Genomic DNA, 22,997 nt, shown 5'->3' on the forward strand with positions numbered 1-22,997 from the left:
AGGTGGAGTACTGGTTTGGGCTGGTATCATCAAAGATGAGCTTGTGGGGCCTTTTCGGGTTGAGGATGGAGTCAAGCTCAACTCCCAGTCCTACTGCCAGTTTCTGGAAGACACCTTCTTCAAGCAGTGGTACAGGAAGAAGTCTGCATCCTTCAAGAAAAACATGATTTTCATGCAGGACAATGCTCCATCACACGCGTCCAAGTACTCCACAGCGTGGCTGCAAGAAAGGGTATAAAAGAAGAAGAACTAATGACATGGCCTCCTTGTTCACCTGATCTGAACCCCATTGAGAACCTGTGGTCCATCATCAAATGTGAGATTTACAAGGAGGGAAAACAGTACACCTCTCTGAACAGTGTCTGGGAGGCTGTGGTTGCTGCTGCACGCAATGTTGATGGTGAACAGATCAAAACACTGACAGAATCCATGGATGGCAGGCTTTTGAGTGTCCTTGCAAAGAAAGGTGGCTATATTGGTCACTGATTTGTTGTTGTTTTGTTTTTGAATGTCAGAAATGTATATTTGTGAATGTGGAGATGTTATATTGGTTTCACTGGTAAAAATAAATAATTGAAATGGGTATATATTTGTTTTTTGTTAAGTTGCCTAATAATTATGCACAGTAATAGTCACCTGCACACACAGATATCCCCCTAAAATAGCTAAAACTAAAAACAAACTAAAAACTACTTCCAAAAACATTCAGCTTTGATATTAATGAGTTTTTTGGGTTCATTGAGAACATGGTTGTTGTTCAATAATAAAATTATTCCTCAAAAATACAACTTGCCTAATAATTCTGCACTCCCTGTATAGTGGGGTTGGGGTTGTAGGGGTTGCAACTCTGAATTGGATAAGTGGGAGAATGTGGACAGATGGAAGGAAACATTTTCATAGTATATTTAAGTATGTTCACAAATGATCAGAGTTACAATGAAAAATGGAGAACAAACAAAATCACCGAACTGCTGTGATTCATGAATTATTATTATTTTTGATTAAGAAGTGCTTCTGTGCTGTACTTTCACATTTGTATTAAACAATAGAGGATTTCTCAAACTAGATTATTATGTAAAACAAATTTTTAAAAGACAGTTTGCATTTTGTCAGCCTTTTCATCATCATCATCATCAGCAGCAGCACCACCAGCAGGAGCAGCATGCTTTGGTTTGGATCTGAGAAGAGAGGACAAAAATAAAAAGAATGTGTCAGATAGCAGGATGCAGCATCAGCTTTGTTACAAAATTAACAGTGAAATATTTGCACTTTAACAGGATTTATGTTCACTGTTTTATTGCTTCAGAATATCTCCACATTCCAATCACAAGTTCAGAGTTACCTTGGTGACTCTTATGTATGTCTTTCTTTTAGGCTGGAGTATTGTCATTTCTTTACTCTCTGAAAACCTTTATTTGACCCAAAATGTTACAGAAAGAGTACTGAGAGAAACTAAAAGGAGAGGTGTCTTGATGCTCGCTCAGTCATCCAGGTAAGTAAATCCCAGAAGGTTGATTCTGTTCATCTGGACTTTGTTTTCAGTCTCAGCTGACTGCAGGTTTCCCCAAACCCAACCTTACTATTGCTTGCTTAAAGGGGAATTCTTGGGTTTCCTTTGCTTTAAAGTTTTGACCTTAATATGTGAATTGTATTTATGTATTGATTTGGCAACAAGCACACTGATAGATGTATCCATGATTACATGATTATAGTACTTTACCTATTTGCTTTTCTCCTTAAACACCAAGTATAAGAAGTTCCCACTATAAAAATCAGAACCAGAAACCCAGCCACTGCTGATAAGCCAATGAAAGCCTGATGATGACGATTTACCTCATAATCTGCAGACAGACAGAAAAGCATGAATAGTTACGACGCAAAAGACAGAGAGACAAAGCTACACAAAGACACTCACACATATCTGAAAAGGTTGGTGCTCTTATCTGAGCAGAGAAGGCAGGATTAAGGGATTTGTTTGGGAATATAAAACTTCCCCCATTCTGTAGTAACAACAGTAATGACATTTATATTTACTGACTGGGAATGGCACTGCATCTGTGTTACACTGTGACACTCCATCTGTGAGGTGATAACAAAGTGATTATTATTATGTAGATTTAGATATCATCATCTACCTCAACTAAGAACAAGCTGCAGTGTGTTTTCTGTCATTTCAACTCAAAAATGTCAGTTGTCTTTTTATCAGTGGACATGATTTAAAGTTATCATCATCCCTTCACCTCAGGTTTCCACCATCTGGTTCCATTCAGACTCAATGACCCTAGCCTTTCTCAGAATGCTGTTGAAGAGCCCAAGCTGTGCGTTGAAGTGAGCCCGACTAGCTGGTGTCGCTCAACCTCACGCACTAGCTTAGGCTCTTTCTGCACCAGAGAGGTGATGTTCCATGTCCCAGTAGACTACCTCCATAGCTGCCAGGGCCTCTGCCCATGACTGCTGTCCAACACACATTGTAGGGGATAGCTCAGTAGGTAGAGTGGCGGCCCCATGATCGGAAGGTTGGGGGTTCGATTCCCCTGAACAGCTACCCTGAGGTACCCCTGAGCAAGGTACCGTCCCTACACACTGCTCCCCGGGCGCCCAATGGCTGCCCACTGCTTCACTGAGTGAATGGGTTAAATGCAGAGAGGGATTTTCCCCACGGGGACCAATAAAGTACACTTTCTCTTCTCTGTAGCTGCTCCCTACGGGGCCTCGTGCATTTGGTGAGCCTACAGGAGCGCAAGCCCATTTACCACAGTACGGTAGTGATTCATGGAGAATAAATTATCATTTAAAACTGTAAAAATTGCATTTGTATTTACTCTGGTTCTTTTTATTTAAAAAAATAAGAAATTTGGAAGAGAAAATACTTTTCACTGCTCTGTGTATTAGTCAGTTGCACTCAGTTATGTTAGCATGTAAATGGAGAGTCCTCTTCACACACTGAGGTTAGTTATGGAGTTCCACAGGGTTCAGTGCTAGGACCAATTCTGTTTACATTATACATGCTTCCCTTAGGCAGCACCATTAGAAGACATAGCATACATTTACACTGCTATGCAGATGACACCCAGCTCTATCTGCCCATGAAGCCAGATAACACACACCAATGAGTTAAACTGCAGGAATGTCTTAAAGACATAAAGACCTGGATGGCCGCTAACTTTCTGCTTCTTAATTCAGATCAAACTGAGGTTATTGTACTCGGCCCTGAAAAGCTTAGAAATATGGTATCTAACCAGATTCTTACTCTGGATGGCATTACCTTGGCCCCCAGTAACGCTGTGAGGAACCTTGGAGTCATTTTTGACCAGGACATGTCCTTCAACGCACATATTAAACAAGTATGTAAGACTGCTTTCTTCCATTTGTGCAACATCTCTAAAGTTAGAAATATCCTGTCTCAGAGTGACGCTGAAGAACTAGTTCATGCATTTATTAGTTCCAGGCTGGACGACTGTAATTCATTATTATCAGGAAGTCCTAAGAACTCCCTGAAAAGACTTCAGTTAATCCAAAATGCTGCAGCAAGAGTCCTGACAGGGACTAGAAAGAGAGAGCAGATTTCTCCTGTTTTGGCTTCTTGTTAAATCCAGAACTCAAAATCCTGCTCCTCACATACAAGGTCTTAAATAATCAGGCCCCATCTTATCTTAATGACCTTGTAGTACCATATCACCCTATTAGAGCACTTCGCTCTCGCTCTGCAGGCCTACTTGTTGTTCCTAGAGTATTTAAAAGTAGAATGGGAGGCAGAGCCTTCAGTTTTCAGGCCCCTCTTCTGTGGAACCAGCTTCCAGTTTGGATTCAGGAGACAGACACTATCTCTACTTTCAAGATTAGACTTCAAACTTTCCTTTTTGCTAAAGCATATAGTTAGGGCTGGACCAGGTGACCCTGAATCCTCCCTTAGCTATGCTGCAATAGGTGTAGACTGCTGGGGATTCCCATGATGCACTGGGTGTTTCTTCTTCAGTCACCTTTCTCAATCACTATGTGTTTATACACCTGACTGCACTAAATTATTAGTGATTCTCTTCCACAGTGTGTCTTTGTCCTGTCTTCCTCACCTAACCTTAACGGGTCACAGCAGATAGCCCCGCCTGTCCCTGAGCCTGGTTCTGCTGGAGGTTTCTTCCTGTTAAAAGTTTTTCCTTCCCACTGTCGCCAAAGCACTTGCTCATACCCACATAGCAAAATTGGTATGGCCCACACAATGTACTTACACATGGCCCACATACCGCAAAGAATGATGGCCCTTTGGTGGCCCAGATCAGGTTTGCCAGATGTGGCCCACACATGGGCCAGCACAAGGCCAGTTGCAGACACACTGGTGGTCCTGTGTTGGCCCATGTGCGGATTACCTCTGGCAAACCCGATCTGGGCCACCAAAGGGCTGTCATTCTTTGCTGTATGTGGGCCATGTGTAAGTTGTGTGCAGCCTTGAGCCAGTTGCAGACACACTGCTGGCCCAGAACAGTTTCAGCTCTGGCCCCAGATGTCAGCCTAATGTGTAGCTTAATCAAGCCATGTAATAACAACATGTGCTGGAACATAATAGTGCAAAAGCAACATGACTAAACTCTGTTCAGTGAATGGACTGATTCTTATATAGCACTTTTCTACTCTCCCAGATTACTCAAAGTACTCATTACACATTGACCCATTTTCTCTAAACTGGGTGCTTCCTAACTACATTCACACTATTGACATGCAGACTGGAGGAGCCAGGGATCAAACCACTAACCTTCCAATCAGTCGGTGACCTGCTCTACCTCCTGAGCTACAGCCACCCACTGGCAAACATGAGTAAACCCTCACTAGGTTTTGGATAAAGTGTACACTCATGAACCTGTCAAACCTGCATTTGAAACGTTGGCTACCATAGCAGTATAGTATTGCAACATGGCATTTGGGTCTTCTAACTAAAATGGGAAAATAGGAACATAAATAGTGCCATCATTGCCAGACCTGGCCCACATCTGGTTGACATACACTCTGCCATGACACCAGTCAGTCAGAAGTACCAGCTTGATGCCGGACTCAGGGAAGACCTGTTTTGTATGAGCCTGGGCCACATGCACCAAACCACAATCGAGCCAGATGTGGCATGCCATCACATAAACAGTGCCATCTACGCCAGGGCTGGCCCACATCTGGATGACATACGGCTTATCATGCCAGAAGTCAGCCAGCAGTGCCGGCTTGATACCAGATCCGGGCCAGACCTGCTTGATATGTGGGTAGAAGGGTCATATGATTGCTGTGGTTTTCTATGTTTTGATTTTTTTGTGTATTGTTGTAGAGTCCTTAAATTACATTAATAAAACAACTGTTGTTGTGATTTGGTGTAACGCTAAGTTATTAAAGGACTAGTTTATGTCAATGGATGAATTTACTGACTGACGCGCAGAAGAAATAGTTCTTTATGGAGCCTAGATGGTGTGAATGATGAGACCAAAAACTGCAATGTCTTGTACCAAAAATATATTGAATAAATAGGGGAAAGGGGAAATGGAACAAAATAATTAACACAACACACAACGTAAATGTCCACAATTAAATAATAAATCAATGCTGTGATTTTTCTGTGCAAGAGTCCTTTTGCTAAGAGTCCTTTTTTTTGGTCCTTTTCTTTTTAAAGTTCACTTTTAAGGTATTCCTCCTTAGGGTCCAGCTTCATACAATGGGAAATATGTCCGTAATCCAAAGACGGCTAAGTGGGGGAAAAGAGGGGAAAACAAAGAATGGTCCTACCGGCTCGCCACTTCAATATGAAGAAGATCAATTCAAAGGGGAAAAAAAACCTGACCGCTGAGTTTAAAGTTTAAAGATGAATTGAGGAGAGAAAACGCTTTGTTTTCCAATACCGCTCTAAATGCCATAAGCTCACAGCCACAGCAGGAGTCGAACCCGGAAGTATCCCTCCACAGCCGGTTTTCTGTCAGGGCTCGGCTGTGTGGCATGCAGGTGGAGGACCCAAACGCAAAACTCACAGACACGGGGATGAACTCAAAATCACAGCTTTAATGCTGGAATGGCAGAACATAGGAAATACAAAACTAAACTGGGAAAAGTAAACTAACACTCGGAGAGAGAGACACAGGGAAATCCACGCAGCATGAGGGACGACGTCACACTGAACAGAGGGAGACGCAGACAGAAATACACAGAGGGTTAACGAGGGAAGTGGGAACACACGGGGAACACAGGTGACACTGATAATCATAACGAGACAGGGCGGGGTGAACTGAACACTGACGGGAGAGGTGAAACAGGAAGTACAGGAGGAGAGAGAGCACGAGTAGAACACCAACGTAACAGGCAGGGGAGACATGGAATAAACACGAAAGGGGACGAGGGCTCATAAATACATAGAGGGCACACAGGGGGAAGAGAGAGCACGGGGAGAACTTAGACATAATGGGCAGGGGAAGCATGGAATAAAATACAAACATACAAGGAAACTAAGAACACTGGGCCAACATGGCCCAGGACCATGACAGTACCCCCCCCTCAAGGGCTGGCTCCAGACAGCCCAAACACAGAAAAACAAAACCAAACAGGAAACAACCCAGGGCGGGCGGCGGGGGCCCAGGACGGAGGGCCCGGAACAGAAAACAAAAGAAGAGCACAGCAAACACCGGAGCCCAAGAAAATAACCCAAACACAGAGCAGTTCAGGGGGCCGACCGTGCGGAAGGCAACGGCGGAGACGTGGAAACAGTTCAGGAGGCCGACCGTGCGGAAGGCAACGGCGGCGACGTGGAAACAGTTCAGGAGGCCGGCCGTGCGCAAGGCAACGGCGGCGACGTGGAAACAGTTCAGGAGGCCGGCCGTGCGCAAGGCAACGGCGGCGACGTGGAAACAGTTCAGGAGGCCGGCCGTGCGCAAGGCAACGGCGGCGGTGACGATGACAGCGCTGGTCCGGGGGCCGACCGTGCGGAAGGCGACGGCGGCCACCCAGGAGAAGAGGGTCCGGGGGCCGGCCGTGCGGAAGGCGACGGCGGCCACTCAGGCGAAGGCGGTCCGGGGGCCGGCCGTGCGGAAGGTGACGGCGGCCACTCAGGCGATGACGGTGCAGTTCAGGGGGCCGGCCGCGCGGAAGGCAGCGGCGGCGGCTCTCCAGTGTCAGGCGTACTGGCCGAGGCCCGGTGGGCACAGGACCAGTCGAGACGGGACCAGTCAAGGCGGGACCAGGCGAAGCACAGGCTGAGGCTGCAGCAGACGAAGGCTCTGAGGAGGCTGCAGCAGACGAAGGCTCTGAGGAGGCTGCAGCAGACGAAGGCTCTGGGGCCGGGCCAGACGAGGACGAAGACTCGGAGGCAGGGCCAGATGAGGACGAAGACTCGGAGGCAGGGTCAGACGAGGACGAAGACTCGGAGGCAGGTCCAGACGGAGCTGCAGAGGCCAAAGCCGGACCAGGCGGAGCTGCAGAAGCCAAAGCTGGACCAGAAGCACAGGCTGAGACTGGACCAGGCGTAGCAGAAGCACAGGCAGAGGCTGGCCCAGGCGATGACGAAGACTTGGATGCGGCTGGCCCAGGCGATGACGAAGACTCGGATGCGGCTGGCCCAGGCGATGACGAAGACTCGGATGCGGCTGGACCAGGCGACGACGAGGCGGTCGCGGATGCAGCTGGACCAGGCGACGACGAGGCGGTCGCGGATGCAGCTGGACCAGGCGACGACGAGGCGGTTGCAGATGGCGGCTGGACAGGCTCCTCGGGCCCTCCAGCCGATGCGGCGTGAGGCTGAACGGGCCCCTCGGACCCTCCAGCGGAGACAGGAGGCTGAACGGGCCCCTCGGACCCTCCAGCGGAGACAGGAGGCTGAACGGGCCCCTCGGACCCTCCAGCGGAGACAGGAGGCTGAACGGGCCCCTCGGACCCTCCAGCGGAGGCCAAAACAACGCCAACAGGCATGAAGTCCTTCGGCCGACATGAGGACAACTGGCGCTGCACTGAGCACTGACTCTGCCCAGGCAATGCGAACATGGTGCAGTTCTTAGGGGGCTGCTTAAACTTCAGGGGTCCAGAATCAGCTGGTGACTGAGACCTAGCCTCTGGGGAAGCCCTGGAGTGGCAAACTGTGCCAACGGCGGCTAAACCATGGAAAGTACCCTGAGTAGAAATCCAGTTACCTCTCTGCATGGAGTGAATGAGCAAAACTGGCGACACAGGAGACTGAGCGGAAAGTGGCTGCTGGGCAGCTAACTGAGTTACTGGAGACACGGGTGAGAACGGGAGCTGAGCTGCTGGAGACACGGGTGAGAGTGGGAGCTGAGCTACTGACGGTGGTGAAGTAGATAACTGCACGGGAGACTGAACTGAGGGCGTCTGCACTGGCACAGGGGACTGAACTGATGTCTGTTGTAACGGTGGTGGTGAGAGTGGAGTAGGTGGTGACGGTTGTGGTGCTGGTGGTTGAGTGGGTGACTGTGCTAAAGGAGGCTGCACTGGGGACACTGGAGACTGCACTGGGGAAAGCAGGGCTGCAGGTGACTGCACTGGGGACGCTGGAGACTGCACTGGGGACACTGGAGACTGCACTGGGGACACTGGAGACTGCACTGGGGACACTGGAGACTGCAGTGATGGTTGTAAAGTTGGAAACCGAGCTGACGATAAGGCCGATGATTCCTCTACCAACTGAGCTATTGACTGGGCTAAGGATTGAAATAAGGTTTGTAGTAAGTCAGGCTGTGGATGTGACTGTGCTATGGGAAGCGAGGCTGAATGTGGTGGAGGTGGCGACTGAGCTTCGGGCCGGGGGGCTAACAGAGATTCATGGCGAGTCACTCCTGGCAACTCTGTAGGCCTTAAGCTGTCCATGTTAGGAGTAGCAGTCTCTAAAACAGTCACAGCACAGGAAGATCCAGGTTTAGCAGAGTCAGTAACACCGAGCACAAAGGGATCCGTTGCGGACACAGGAGCATTCACACAAACGGTTTCTAAATATATAGGTTGGAGAGCAGCATAGTCCAGGAGTGAAGAAACATCATTCACAGTCTTATACTCAGCAGGTACAGGGACCTCAGAACTGTTAACTTCACGGTGTTGTTCATGAGTATGCAGCTCGACAATAGTCTTTTGCTTCTCTAAGGTGAGATTATCAGTCTGTGTGTTAATTGCTGCTGACCTGGGAGGAGCACAGGAAAAATAGTCACACTGAAACATGGGCGTGAGGGTAGGCAATGCAGGTTCAGGATTAACCGACCCAGAATTACCAGACACGGAGTTAATGGCCTCTGGGATGACGCGCATGGAGCTTACAGTGCCAGGATTCTTTAATTCAGCATGAACAGCAGTCTCTGGGGGGGTAATAAACTCAGTCTCGTGCTTAAAAGGTGCGGAGGTGAACTTAGAAACATTATGAGCCCTGGAAACACAGTCATATTCAAACTCGCTATTCATTTCTGATGTGTTACGGACCTGAAAAACAGCGGACTCAGGAGCAGAATATTGTCCGAGTTGGTCCGACTTGGAAGTGGTATGGAAGAAACAGTTAGTGTCACTCACCACCGGAGTTTGCTCAGAAACGTTAGGGCGGCGGCGGCGTGAGCGCCGTTTTCGCCGAGAGGGGGGAGGAGATGAGCCGGGCCGCGAATCCTCCAGCGGACCGGACTGAACGTCCTCCGACCCCTCACACTGGAGAGGCAGCTCCGGGCGGACGCCTACGGTGGAAACAAGGAAGTCCCGGATGTGGGGGTGCAGCGTGCCGAACAGCCACGGGAGTCCGGACACCATCCGCTGTAGACGGGCGGCTACGACCTCCCGGTGTTCGTCTCCTGGCAGCGCCTCCCACTCCTGACAGTGGTACTCCACCGTATAGATCAAATCCTCCCGGAGCTCAGCGGAGGGGTTGTGAGTTGCTGGGTCCATTACTGTTGACGTCGTACTGTCAGGGCTCGGCTGTGTGGCATGCAGGTGGAGGACCCAAACGCAAAACTCACAGACACGGGGATGAACTCAAAATCACAGCTTTAATGCTGGAATGGCAGAACATAGGAAATACAAAACTAAACTGGGAAAAGTAAACTAACACTCGGAGAGAGAGACACAGGGAAATCCACGCAGCATGAGGGACGACGTCACACTGAACAGAGGGAGACGCAGACAGAAATACACAGAGGGTTAACGAGGGAAGTGGGAACACACGGGGAACACAGGTGACACTGATAATCATAACGAGACAGGGCGGGGTGAACTGAACACTGACGGGAGAGGTGAAACAGGAAGTACAGGAGGAGAGAGAGCACGAGTAGAACACCAACGTAACAGGCAGGGGAGACATGGAATAAACACGAAAGGGGACGAGGGCTCATAAATACATAGAGGGCACACAGGGGGAAGAGAGAGCACGGGGAGAACTTAGACATAATGGGCAGGGGAAGCATGGAATAAAATACAAACATACAAGGAAACTAAGAACACTGGGCCAACATGGCCCAGGACCATGACATTTTCAGAGTTGCTGCGACGTGAAAGGAGCCAATCAGGCTCCTTTCACGTCCTCAAATCAGCTGACGTGGGTCATGTGACAGGCAGTAGTTGATATGGGTTACAGGTTCCCCCCTCGATCTCATGTACGTCCCTGTACATGGTGGTTGGGTCCGGATGACAGGTTGTTCAGTGGCAGTAAGCAGATGGTCCTCTTCATCCTCCAGTGCATGAGTAAAGGCAGTGGTTAAGCCATGGACGAGTGCCTGAATACTCTTCAAGATGGGCTGACCAAGCGTAGAGTATTGTAACCGGTCCGGAGGTTTCCTGGTCCGAGTTGATGTTCTCAGAGGTTCTAGTTCAGAGCTGGAGGTGTCAGAGTTAGATGGTAGATCAGCAGCAGAGGACATACTGGACTCAGTCGGCAATTCAACATTGGTAGGTTCAGCAGAGGACAGACTGTCCTCTGATTCCACAGTATCAGGAGCTTCCTCCTTGACGGGGGTTTCTGAGTCAGGGGTGTCGCTCTCTGCTGGCTCAAGAGAAGGCAAAGGGAGCGTAGCAGGTTCACAGACTGGTGTATCAGATGGTAAAGGTTCAGTGGCTGGAACGGCGGATGCCGGTTCTGGCAGATTGTGGACAGTGGTGAATTGCAGAGGCTCTGAGACAGGATCATACCATTGATGCGGTATCATTTCATCCTCATCGTCTGACTGAGGTTGTGCACAGTCCTCATCAGAAAGGTTGAATGACTGCTTCCCGGTTGGTTTTACAGTTGTTCGGTTGGTTCTAGTGGAATGCGGCAAAAATCCACATGGTAATAGGAGATCTCTGTGTAGAGTACGAATCGGTTTGGATTTGTTCTCTGGTCGGACAGTGTACACTGGAAGATTTTCTGCTCTTTTTACCACCACATAGATGTCTGGTTCCCATTTGTCTGCAATTTTGTGTTTGCCTCGGAGTTTCACGTTACGTACCAGCACCCTGTCACCAACGTCCAGTTCAGAGGGGGTGATATGTTGGTCGAAACGGCTCTTGTTTCTTTCCATGAGCTTCTCCGCATTGCCAATGGCAATTTTGTAGCTCTTTTCTAGATTTGACTTCAGGTTCTGGACATATTGCGAATGAGTGGGTTGATTGCCGTCCACAGGAAGTCCAAAGACCAGGTCAATCGGGAGGCGAGGTTGTCGACCAAACATGAGCTCATAGGGTGAGTAGCCAGTAACATCACTCCGGGTGCAGTTGTATGCGTGGACCAAGGGCTTAACAAAATCTTTCCAGTGAGTTTTCTCTTCTGTGGTGAGTGTTCCAAGCATATTCAGGAGTGTTCTGTTAAAGCGCTCGACTGGATTTCCTCGTGGATGGTATGGTGTAGTTCTTATTTTGTGAATTCCAGCCATTTTGCAGAGTTCTTTTATTGTGCGTGACTCAAAGTCTGGTCCTTGGTCACTATGGAGCTTTTCTGGGATACCATAATGAACCAGAAAATTGTCCCAGAGACATTTGGCGACAGTCTTTGCTTTTTGGTTTGGCGTGGGGGCAGCGACAGCGTACTTGGTAAAGTGATCTGTTATTACCAGGATGTCTTTGGTTCTGCTCCTGTCGGGTTCCAGTGATAAAAAGTCCATGCAAACCAGTTCCAGAGGTCGATAACTTCGAATGTTCACCAGGGGTGCCGCTCTTTCAGGTAAGGCTTTTCGTTTGGTGCATCTCTCACATGTCTTCACTTTATTCCACACATCATTGGCCATTTTCGGCCAGTAGAATCTTCGACGTACGAGGTCAAGAGTACGTTCGATGCCCAAATGACCCATCTTGTCATGCAGTTCTGACAGTACTTCAGCCCGAGATTTCTGAGGTAACACTAACTGGTGATAGAGCTGGTCCCCAACTTGCCTCCTCCTCACGAGAATGGCGTTTTGGAGCTCCAAACGATGTTGGTCTCGGAGTAGAAGGGGCAGTTCTGGGAGTTCATCCCGCAAGACGGGAGGTGGGCTTTCCCCAGTCTCTAGCAGCAATATGACATGCCTCAGGGTCTGGTCTTCCCTCTGTCTCTCAGCGATTTCAGCATTTGTCAGCTGAGGAACAACAGGAGGTGCAAACTGAGTGTCGTTGATGAAGCTGTCAGGCAAACTGTCGGCATGGGCAGTTAGTGACTGGATGAGTGCGGTGGTGGACATCTTTTCAGCCATACTATAAACGAGCTGCCGGTCACAAAGGGCCTTGACTGTGCGTTGATCGATGGAAATTGAGGAAGACTGATCCAGATGATGTTGGGCAAATCGGAGAATTCTCTCCCTCTCCTTTTGGGACATCTGGTCATTGGAGAGTTCTCCATGTGGCCTGCGAGAGAGAGCATCAGCATCTGGATTTTGCCTACCAGATCTGTACATGATTTTGAATGAAAATGTGGAAAGAGCAGAGAGCCAACGGTAACTGGTGGCATCTAATTTAGCAGAGGTAAGTAGATAGGTGAGTGGGTTGCTGTCAGTAATGACAGTGAAGTTGGTGCCGTAGAGGTAGTCATGAAACTTCTCCGTCACAGCCCACTTGAGAGCCAGAAACTCCAGTTTGTGAGCTGGATATTTTGACTCACTCCTCGACAGACCACGACTTGCATAGGCAATCACCTGGTTTTGTCCTTGTTGCTCCTGGTACAGAATAGCTCCTAGCCCGGTAGAACTAGCATCTGTATGGAGAAGGTAAGGCTTCTGGGGATCGGCGAAAGCAAGTACTGGTGCCGTCGTGAGTTTTTTGATAATGGTGTCAAAGGCTTGTTGACATGCAGGAGTCCAGCGACTGGCAAGTGGTTCCTTAGGATCCAAATATTGCTCTCGCTTGAAGGTGGCTCTGAGTTTCCGCTGTGATGGAGGATATCCAGCAGTAAGGTCATGCAAAGGTTTAACGATGTTGGAGTAGCCTTGGATGAACCTACGGTAATATCCTGCGAAACCCAGGAAAGAGCGAAGTTCTTTAAGATTCTTTGGAACTGGCCAGGACTTAAGTGTCTCGATTTTATCTGGATCTGTCTGCACACCATCCTTTGACACAACATGCCCCAGGTATTTAACGGATTTCTGGAAAAACATGCACTTTTCAACTGAGAGCTTGAGTCCAAATTCCTTCAAACGGTGAAGGACTTTCAGTAGTCTCCTCTCATGCTCTTCAAGTGTTGGTGCAAAAATAATCAAGTCGTCAATGAAGACCAAGACGTCTTTCAAGTTCATTTCTCCCATGCACTTTTCCATTAGTCGCTGGAAGGTACTGGGTGCGTTCGTGACTCCTTGGGGCATTCTGTTGAACTCATAGAATCCAAGTGGACATACAAATGCTCTTTTGCTCTTGTCTTCCTCCTCCATTTCAATCTGATAATAACCAGATTTAAGGTCAAGGACTGAAAACCATTCTGATCCAGAGAGAGCTGTAAAAGTATCCTCCAACTTTGGCAATGCATATGCATCTTTGATGGTCTGCAGATTTAGTTTCCGGTAATCAATGCAGAGCCGCACACTCCCATTCTTCTTTCGCACCACGACAATGGGTGATGCAAGAGGTGACTCTGACTCTCTGATGACCCCAGAGTCAACCAGCTCCTTCAGGTGTTGGCGCACAGCATCCAAATCTTGAGGATGGATTGGTCTTGGGCGCTGTTTGAAGGGAGTAGGGTCAGAGAGCTTTATCTGATGTTTCACTTTGTCGGTTTTCCCAAAGTCAAGGTCGTGTTTTGCAAAGACATCATGGAGGGCGTTTAACTTCTCAGTAATACGACTCTTCCATTCCGGTGTTAAGGGGGAGTTACCAAAGTTGAAGTTGAACCCAGAGGTCACAGGGTTAGGAGGCATACTGTCATGACTCCTTTCCTGACACTGAATAGACTGAATGGCACTGATCTCCGCAATGATGGCTTTGGCTGGGAGGGTTACGTCATGATCAGACTGGTTGCAGATTACCACAGGTAAGTGGTATGGCTGGTGAGAAGGGAAATCCATGACACAAGACGGGACCATTAAGCCACCTGGCAGAGGCGACGAAGTTGGATGTTCCACCAACACAGCCTTCTCGGCCTGGAGGCAGCGTCCGCAAATTAACCCCTCCAAGGCAACAGTTTTTCCAGCTGGGATGGTCTGTGGTCCGTCAGTGTGCAGCTTGATGATTCCATGATGGTTACTGTTGGCCAGTCTGTATCGTTGCTCAAGGATTTTCAGCACCGTTCTGTATCCATGTGGGGCTGGAATGGAGGGTTGTTGGTCTGAGAATGCTCTCTCATATGCCAAGTCCAGAGTGTTTGTACCAATCAGTATTAACGGCTGTTGAGCTGATTGGACATCAGGAACTACCAGGGCAAGTGTGTCAACAGCTGTGGTGGAACCCAAGAAGTCGGGAGGGAAAGTGACATTCAGCTCCACATAACCAAGGTATGGAACAGCTTGGCCATTTGCTCCTTCTATTTCCAGTAGATTTTTCAGAGGTTGTATCTCATGGTCAGAAAGATAATCATGGTGGAAGGAGTGAGAGATGGTGGTTACCTGAGACCCAGTGTCTAACAGGCAGTTGAATACAGTTCCTCCAATCGTGACCTGTGCTGTGCTTCTGGTTCCAATGAGTCCTTTAGGCAATGTGATGGAACGTCCATCCTGCTTGTAACTGGGACATGGGTCGATTGCAGCCTCCGTCTGTCCCTCCACAGAGACTGCCTCTAGTTTGACGATTTGTTATTGCTGTCCCAAGCCTGCTGTCTTTTTTCAAGTTGTTTCTTCTTTTTCAGAACCAGTGTCGGGTTCGGAGGGTTGGCGCATCCTGCTGACATGTGCCCATCCTCTCCACATTTAAAGCAGTAGCCTGCTCTAGGCCGGGAACTGGTTGCACTGCTGCTGGGTCTTGGTTGTGCTGATCTGAGTTGAGGTGGTGCTGGCTTGGAGAATTGAGATTTCTGTGAGAGAAGAGCAGCCATTTGACTCTGCAGTTTCTGCATCTGTTGCTTCAGCTCATTAATAGCCTTGGTGTCTGAATGGCTACAAGCACATGTGCTCTGGGAATGAACAGCGGCACAAGGCTTGGATGCAGTTAGGTGCTTCTTCATGAGATTCTCCTTGGCCAGCTGTCTACCCTCCTCAGTTCGAAGCAGTAGGAGGAGCTCTGCAAAATATGGGGGATCGCTCCTCAAGTTCTCCAACTGTAGTTTGTTTAGGATATCGCTATCCCAGCATCCTCGACAAAACTGCTTGAGTAAATGTTTGTTGAAGTCTGAAGACAAGTTACCACCTCTTTTCATCACAGTGTTTAATGTGAGTTGTAAACGTTGCAAAAAAGCAGAGGGTTTCTCACCCGGATCCTGTAACGTATTCAGGAATTGAGCAAACAACTCTTCACCATCTTGTACTAAAGCAAAAGCAGAATCCAACACTTTTAAATAGATGGATGGAATTGTGTTTGAGCCCAGCCCTTTCACAACATCTGCTGCCGGAGGTAGCAAACTTTCAAGGATGCGACGAGTGATCTGTAGAGGTGCCAAATTTGGATCTGCTAACAGCAGTTCAATGTGAGATCTCCAGGTCTCATAATCTGTTTCGTTAGCTGGTTTGGGGATCTTCCCAGAGAAAGGACGAAGTCTGAATGCAGATACGGTGTCTGCTTTTACAACATGCTCCACCACTACCTTTTGTATTTCCGGGGGGTTCATTTCAGTCTGTGACAGTGAAAATCTTTGTGGATGTGGCAGTGACCCCTGTTGGTCAGGTGAGGGATTGCTGGTAGCCGTCTCAGGGATTGCGGAGTGTCCAGACAACGACCCCTGCTGGCCAGGCAGAGATGATGCAGGCTCCACAATTTGGACTGAGGCTCCCTCTAAGTCACTGTCTTGTTCGATTCCTTCCAGATGCTCACTAATTTGTCCCATCATTTCCCGCAGAATATCTGGGAATTCCCTGCCGCTGCGGCGTGCAAGTTGCTTGAGCTCGCCGAGGTAATCTGCAGGGGTCCTGACTCCTCCTGTGGCTGTGCATTCTGCGGCAAGCGATCTTACGCAAAAAGTCAAAGCCGAGTGATTCTTTGACTGATGAGTATATGGGAAAAACGTATTAAGAGTAGTTATCGCAGAACTATCACAATATTCAACGATCAGGTTTTTGTAAAAAACACTATTTGCGTCATCCACGAAAATAACCGTTTTTATACGACCGTATTGTTTCAAATAATCAAGAATTTCCTCATCTTTCTCAGTGTTTGTGGCACCAGAAACAATGACAGAATGTGCAACATTGGCCCCACTTTCCTGAATAAACTTCATTTTTTCTTGTCGCGGACCTTATCAAAACCACAGAAATTACCGAATATCAAATTACATCAAATAACACAAAAAACCCCCCAAAAAAACCCCTCATTCACCCATCAGGCTCCTGGCTGGCTCGCCACGTGTAACGCTAAGTTATTAAAGGACTAGTTTATGTCAATGGATGAATTTACTGACTGACGCGCAGAAGAAATAGTTCTTTATGGAGCCTAGATGGTGTGAATGATGAGACCAAAAACTGCAATGTCTTGTACCAAAAATATATTGAATAAATAGGGGAAAGGGGAAATGGAACAAAATAATTAACACAACACACAACGTAAATGTCCACAATTAAATAATAAATCAATGCTGTGATTTTTCTGTGCAAGAGTCCTTTTGCTAAGAGTCCTTTTTTTTGGTCCTTTTCTTTTTAAAGTTCACTTTTAAGGTATTCCTCCTTAGGGTCCAGCTTCATACAATGGGAAATATGTCCGTAATCCAAAGACGGCTAAGTGGGGGAAAAGAGGGGAAAACAAAGAATGGTCCTACCGGCTCGCCACTTCAATATGAAGAAGATCAATTCAAAGGGGAAAAAAAACCTGACCGCTGAGTTTAAAGTTTAAAGATGAATTGAGGAGAGAAAACGCTTTGTTTTCCAATACCGCTCTAAATGCCATAAGCTCACAGCCACAGCAGGAGTCGAACCCGGAAGTATCCCTCCACAGCCGGTTTTCAGAGTTGCTGCGACGTGAAAGGAGCCAATCAGAAGAGGGACCTCAAATCAGCTGACGTGGGTCATGTGACAGGCAGTAGTTGATATGGGTTACAGCTTGTATAAGAATTTCTTATATTTATGTATTATTCATATTATGTTATTGTATAATGCCTTGGTGCCACTGGATTTTAGCATGTCTCACACTCATGCAGTTACACAGATGGTGGGAGTCTGGTAAGGAAGTTGGGGGGAAGCAGAACTCCACAGGAAGAATCTTTTGTCTCTTCGAGGACTCTGGGAGGTAGCAAGGGAGTGTGAACCTTAAGGTGTGAAACAGCGGTGCACTGCCTTTTGTTCCTGAAGAAGGTTTTTTAACTGAGAGCCATGCTAGGCTCAGGGAGACTCTGCTGACCGTCTGCCCCGCGGTCATGCAGGCTCTCCACCAAGCTTGGTTTTCTGTTCTTTGTTTTGATTAAAGAATGTTAGCTGCCGCTCACCGTATGTATGCAGGCTTTATTTAATGGAAAACTTCCACAACATTCCATACAAATAAAATCTGTGCAAAAAGCAAGACTGAGAAAAAAGATATTTTTTAGCACCAAAAATGGTGTTTATGTATCCGAGGTGCTACTTATGTGTTTAGTTTGTACAAATAAAAGAAATACTCTACACCTAAAATCACCTACACCAACAAGCAGTCATAGCTAGGGATCGGGATTGGTCCCAGTAGTTTGATGCTGTGTAAGTCAGTCCAGTTACCATTTAAAAATGGGGCTTTATCTTTTATCTCTATAGCACAAAATTTGCCAGTGCTGTTGTTACCTTCTGTGTTTTTCTTGGGGAGCAGCATTTGCTTGGTATTGTCGAGGTGTCCATCATTGATCTCTGGGTTTATTCCTAGTAAATGGCACATGAGTGGGTACACATTAACAGTCTCAAAGGGCCCAACCACTAAATCCTTCTGGAAATCAGGCCCAACTGCCCTGAAGAAAGGCTTCATGTCCATCACTTGATTGTCAAAGCCATGCTCTCCTTTGTTGAACTGCACAGGGAAGAACTAGAAGTTGAGAGAAAACAGAGAAAACCATGAGTTGTGGAAAAGAGTAAGTATATGTAACTATACATTTGATCATTTTTGTTTCCCTGAGTTATGATTTGAAGTTTTACTCAGTAGGACCACATCATGCTGTGCAAAAGGGTAGTTGATGTTATCCTCAAGGTTTCAGAGATACTAAGAGCATGGCAGGAGTTTACCTCTTATTATCCACTAAGTCTTGGGTGATCTGACTAGGGACAGTGTTGGGTTGTAGCCACATGCTAAAGAGTCACATTTTCAGAAAGTAGATGGGCATGCATTCTCTCACCCCATTGATTACGTATCCTGGATCAGCAAAAAGGATGATGGGAAGGAGTCGAGCATGTTTACTATAGTGCAGCCACACTGGCATCTCATCCTTTTTATACACATGAAGATGTGGGTGACTTCCTTTGAGGGCACTGTAGACCTTCTCAAGCATCCCATCCTTAGGAAGCAGCATCCCAACAGGTCCATAGTCCACCAGATGGAACTGGATATCACTGAAGTTGAAACCAGGAATCTTATAGAGGATGATCTCTTCAACCTGTGCACCCCGTAGAACAGTAGTCATCCCATGGTCAGCAGTGATAATAACGTTGAGTCGGTCAGTAAGGCCATGATTTTGGATTTTATCCCTGATGTAGCCCACAGTACGATCCACTTGTTGAACCATTTCCCGGCGTTCTGGGGAATCTGGTCCATATCGGTGCCCAGTCCCATCTGGTTCTCCAAAATACAAAGAGACAAAGTCCAGGTCCTGTTGGTGGAACCACTCTCCAATCACTTTGTCGATGTTCAGCCTCCACTCTGTTTCATTAGAATAATCATATAAACGTGGTTCCACTTCCCTCACCCTGACAGTCTCCCCTTTGTAGGTGGCTGCTGTGCCAGGGAAATGTAGAGATCCTGCTTTGAGACCCTGGAAGGAGATGTAGGAGACGAGGAAGGACATTAAACTACATTAAAACAAGGGAAACAGCTTCATGACACAGGAACTTTAAATCATTGAGGTACGGTACAGACAAATCTAAAGAACCTGTCTCTGTGCTGTTATCCAGATGGGTAAGCTGCCGTTGTCCCAGTATGAATCAACAAACTGAGTCATGTAGTACCCCTTCTTCTCCTGAGTAGTAGTGTTGAACCACATGTTATGGATTACTCCGTGATTCTCAACATAGCGTCCTGACAGACAGAAGAAAGAAACACTAATGAGGAGCGTTAAGAGAACGTAAGGGTAAATGTTAAAAGTCCTTCGGTAATATACCATATTTTTCGGACCATAAGGCACACCAGATTATAAGACGCATCAACCACTAACATCAAAATATGATCCTTTGTGTTTGTTCTCAGATTTATGTACAAACACTTCTGAAAGGATGGTCTTGCAGCAGATGTAGATCACGTTGGCTTCATCTTTTTAAAAGACTGTTTCTATTTGTGTTTGTTTGAATTCTGTTTCTATAAGTCAGTCTGCCACTGTGAGCAGGGATGACTGTGGCTCAGCTGAAGAAGCTCGTTGGAAATAAAGGTGCATCTACCATCACATCCACTACAGTGGACAGTTGGTCAGACCTGAGCTAAATCTACATCTCTTTGTACTAGCAGGAGGTTTGTTGTGTACCCGTGGTCCAGCCACTGCTCAATAGACACAGAGACTTTAGTAACATCTGAACAACAACCACAGTCGTATTTAGAAAAATGAAGCACAAATTATGAAAGGAAACATGTGCACAACTTTTACTCCTCAGTATCCAGGAGAAAGTATAAAGTACACTTCAAACCAATGGTGTGAATGTTATTAATGCACTAGATGAAACAAGTAGGGATAGTTTATAGTGAAACAACATTGCTTTAATAATACTGCGATATAACTAATATTTATTAGATTAATTCTTAATCAGACATCAGTGATGTCTGTATAAATCCAATGAATTCACAGTGATCTTTGCACTGGCATATCTTATTATTTTTTATTGATAAAGCTGCACATAGCCTTCTAGTTCTTCTTCTTTATCCCAGCTGTCTTAGGACGAGAGGCGGTGTACACCCTGGGCAGGTCACCAGCCTGTGGCAGGGCTAACACATAGAGACAGACAACCATTCACATCTATGGGCAATTTAGGGTTCCCAATTAACCTAACCTCACTAACTGCATGTCTTTGGACTTTGGGAGGAAGCCAGCGAGAGAACCCACATGAACAGTGCTAACCACCATGCAGCCCTAAGTGAATAACTAATATCTCTCTAATATCATTCTCTTTTTCAATTCAATTTATTTATAGTTTCAAATCACATCAAGAGTCGCCTCCACGCTGGATCTCAGCGCGCTTCATCAGACAGCTGCAGCTTAATGTTGGTCTAAACGAGGACTGGTTTATACCCGTTCATGGACAATTCTGTTTTTGTACCAGTAAGGTGCAACAACTTATCTAAGCTCTCTAGAATATAATATTATCCAGACGTTAAGACTTTTTAAATACCTGTGAGCAAAGTGAAGTGCGTGGGGTTGGTAATGGTGATGAAGGGCGGTGTGACGTATTGTGCCTTCACCCCATCCTTAGCCATCTTATCCAGGTTAGGGGTGTCCACATCTTGGTCATAGTTCCAGCGGAAACCATCAAAGGAGATGAGCAGCAGCTTGTTCCTGGTGGGCTGAGCTCTCCTAGTGTCCCGCATTGGGACAGCAGCACAGGAAAGGCTGCCTACGAGGCAGAAGGCAGTCAGGCAACACAGCAGCATCACAAAGGATCTCAGGCTACACTGAGCTGTGTCAGCATACCTGCTTCTCTACTCTCAGTATTGCTGTTTCCAGTGTTGACGCCTATGTTACTGCTGTTACATAAGTATCACATGTAATCTGATCTGACAAGATGCTCTCTCTTATCAACCCATAAAAACCTGAAATCTAAACTCATATCATTTGATCATGAGTTACAGGTTAATCCACTGTTATTGCCTTTCAATTACTTTATCTGGGAAGGAAGAACCCCTCAGATATCATGAATTGTTGGGAGATGAGGTCAAAGAGAAGACAGCAAAGAGAGATTTGTATCTTTCAAAATGCACACCAAGGTTGTATTTTTGATGTGAATTATGTTCAATTGTATTTTATTAACTTAATTGGTCTCAGCTAAATTGCCTCATTATTATATCACATCATAACAAAGAAGAAAGTTCATGTTCATGAGCACTACAACATCCCATAATAGAGATTGAAAATGTGACGTCATTTCCGGGGTAAAACCACAAAGGATTGTAGGTACGAGTGGCAAGCGGTACTAGCGCACGCAGGCTTTCACATGAAAACAGTCACACAGCGATAAAAAGAAACACAAAGAAAGGCAAGAAGCTGTTGTATTATTAACTGCAATAGCCGGTCGCATCACAGCCACGGGAAGCCGACGGGTAAAGAGATTGGTATTTATCAGATTCCGTCGTGGAAGAGAAATTGTTCAAGTCATGTTTCCGAAGTAACAGAGCCACGGATGGCCTGGGTTGCAGCCATTCGAAGACGTCCCAAAACACTCCAGCTCACAGGTTAGTCTGCTCCAAGCATTTCCACAAAGGTCAGTCTTCTGTTGTAGTTATTATGTAATTTATCATAATTGTTGATGAAGGTTACAAATAAGTCTTATATTGATTTGAAGTGAATTCGTTGCTTTGCTGCTTTGTTCACTGTGGCTTTGCGGGCTAATGTTTGTTGTGTTTTGTAGGAAAACCAGCCTACAAAATGCAGGAATGTGATCCAGACTGGGCCCCTCTATCAACCTGGGCAGAGATGGGCAGTAACGTGTTACTTGTAACATGTTACTGTAATCCGATTACTTTTTTCAAGTAATGAGTAAAGTGAGGGATTACTATTGCAAAAAGGGTAATTAGATTACCATTACTTTCCTGTAGGAACGCTGCGTTACTGCGTTACTAAAACCATGATTTTTTTTTTGCGAGAATGTCTCATGACAGTGACATAAGCGAGTGCGACGTTCGTGGCAACAGCTGTGTGCAGATCAACAATGGATCACATATCGAGTGAAAAAGTAAACTGGACCTGGGCTTGTTGCAGGGGTCTGAAGTTACTAAACATTTTGTGAGTGTATGCACTAAAACTTAGGATCATATAATAATAAATATGTGCATGATGAAAGTTGGGCAGCACGCTAACGTCCTTACTCCCCTCTGTATGCTCGTGTGGGTCTGACCCTTTCACTCCTTTGATTTTTTCCTCCTCCGTTTTTTGCCTTTTCGTCACGTATGTCTTTGTACGGAGCTGCCGTGCTCTCCGTCGTTTCGTACATAACTCTTTTTGGGGCAAAAAAAATTGCAGGTATGGATTAAGGTATGGTGTTCATCTGAACAATAGACTGGACTGGACTCATAACTCAGACGCCCTCTACAGGAAAGGGCAGAGCAGGCTGTACCTGCTGCGGAGACTCAGGTCGTTTGGAGTGGAGGGCCCACTCCTGAAGACCTTCTATGACTCTGTGGTGGCTTCT

The 22,997-nt window shown here is 46.7% G+C and overlaps 1 protein-coding gene across 1 annotated transcript; it reads right to left on the reverse strand.

Annotated features, from left to right (window-relative positions):
* Window positions 1-1,000: 1,000 nt before the first annotated feature.
* enpp7.1 (ectonucleotide pyrophosphatase/phosphodiesterase 7, tandem duplicate 1) lies at window positions 1,001-21,180 on the reverse strand. Its single transcript, XM_076887850.1, has 6 exons — window positions 20,985-21,180; window positions 19,541-19,686; window positions 18,791-19,423; window positions 18,249-18,483; window positions 1,721-1,841; window positions 1,001-1,178 (listed from the first exon to the last, which is right to left on the reverse strand). The coding sequence occupies exons 1-6, from the start codon at window positions 21,178-21,180 to the stop codon at window positions 1,088-1,090; spliced, it is 1,422 nt and encodes a 473-aa protein (XP_076743965.1). The 3' UTR covers window positions 1,001-1,087.
* Between the last annotated feature and the right edge of the window lie 1,817 nt (window positions 21,181-22,997).

Source organism: Maylandia zebra, linkage group LG8 (genome assembly GCF_041146795.1).
Source record: "Maylandia zebra isolate NMK-2024a linkage group LG8, Mzebra_GT3a, whole genome shotgun sequence".
NCBI lineage: Eukaryota > Metazoa > Chordata > Actinopteri > Cichliformes > Cichlidae > Maylandia > Maylandia zebra.

Bases quoted from the DNA above. Each gene is read 5' to 3' on its own strand.
- enpp7.1 (XM_076887850.1), bottom strand. From the start codon at position 21,180: ATGCGGGACACTAGGAGAGCTCAGCCCACCAGGAACAAGCTGCTGCTC. The intron at 1,842-18,248 runs GTAACAACAGCA...GTCTGTCTGCAG, and splicing joins CCCCAAGAAAAACACAGAAG to ATTATGAGGTAAATCGTCAT. The intron at 1,179-1,720 runs GTAAAGTACTAT...CTCTCTTCTCAG, and splicing joins TTAAGGAGAAAAGCAAATAG to ATCCAAACCAAAGCATGCTG.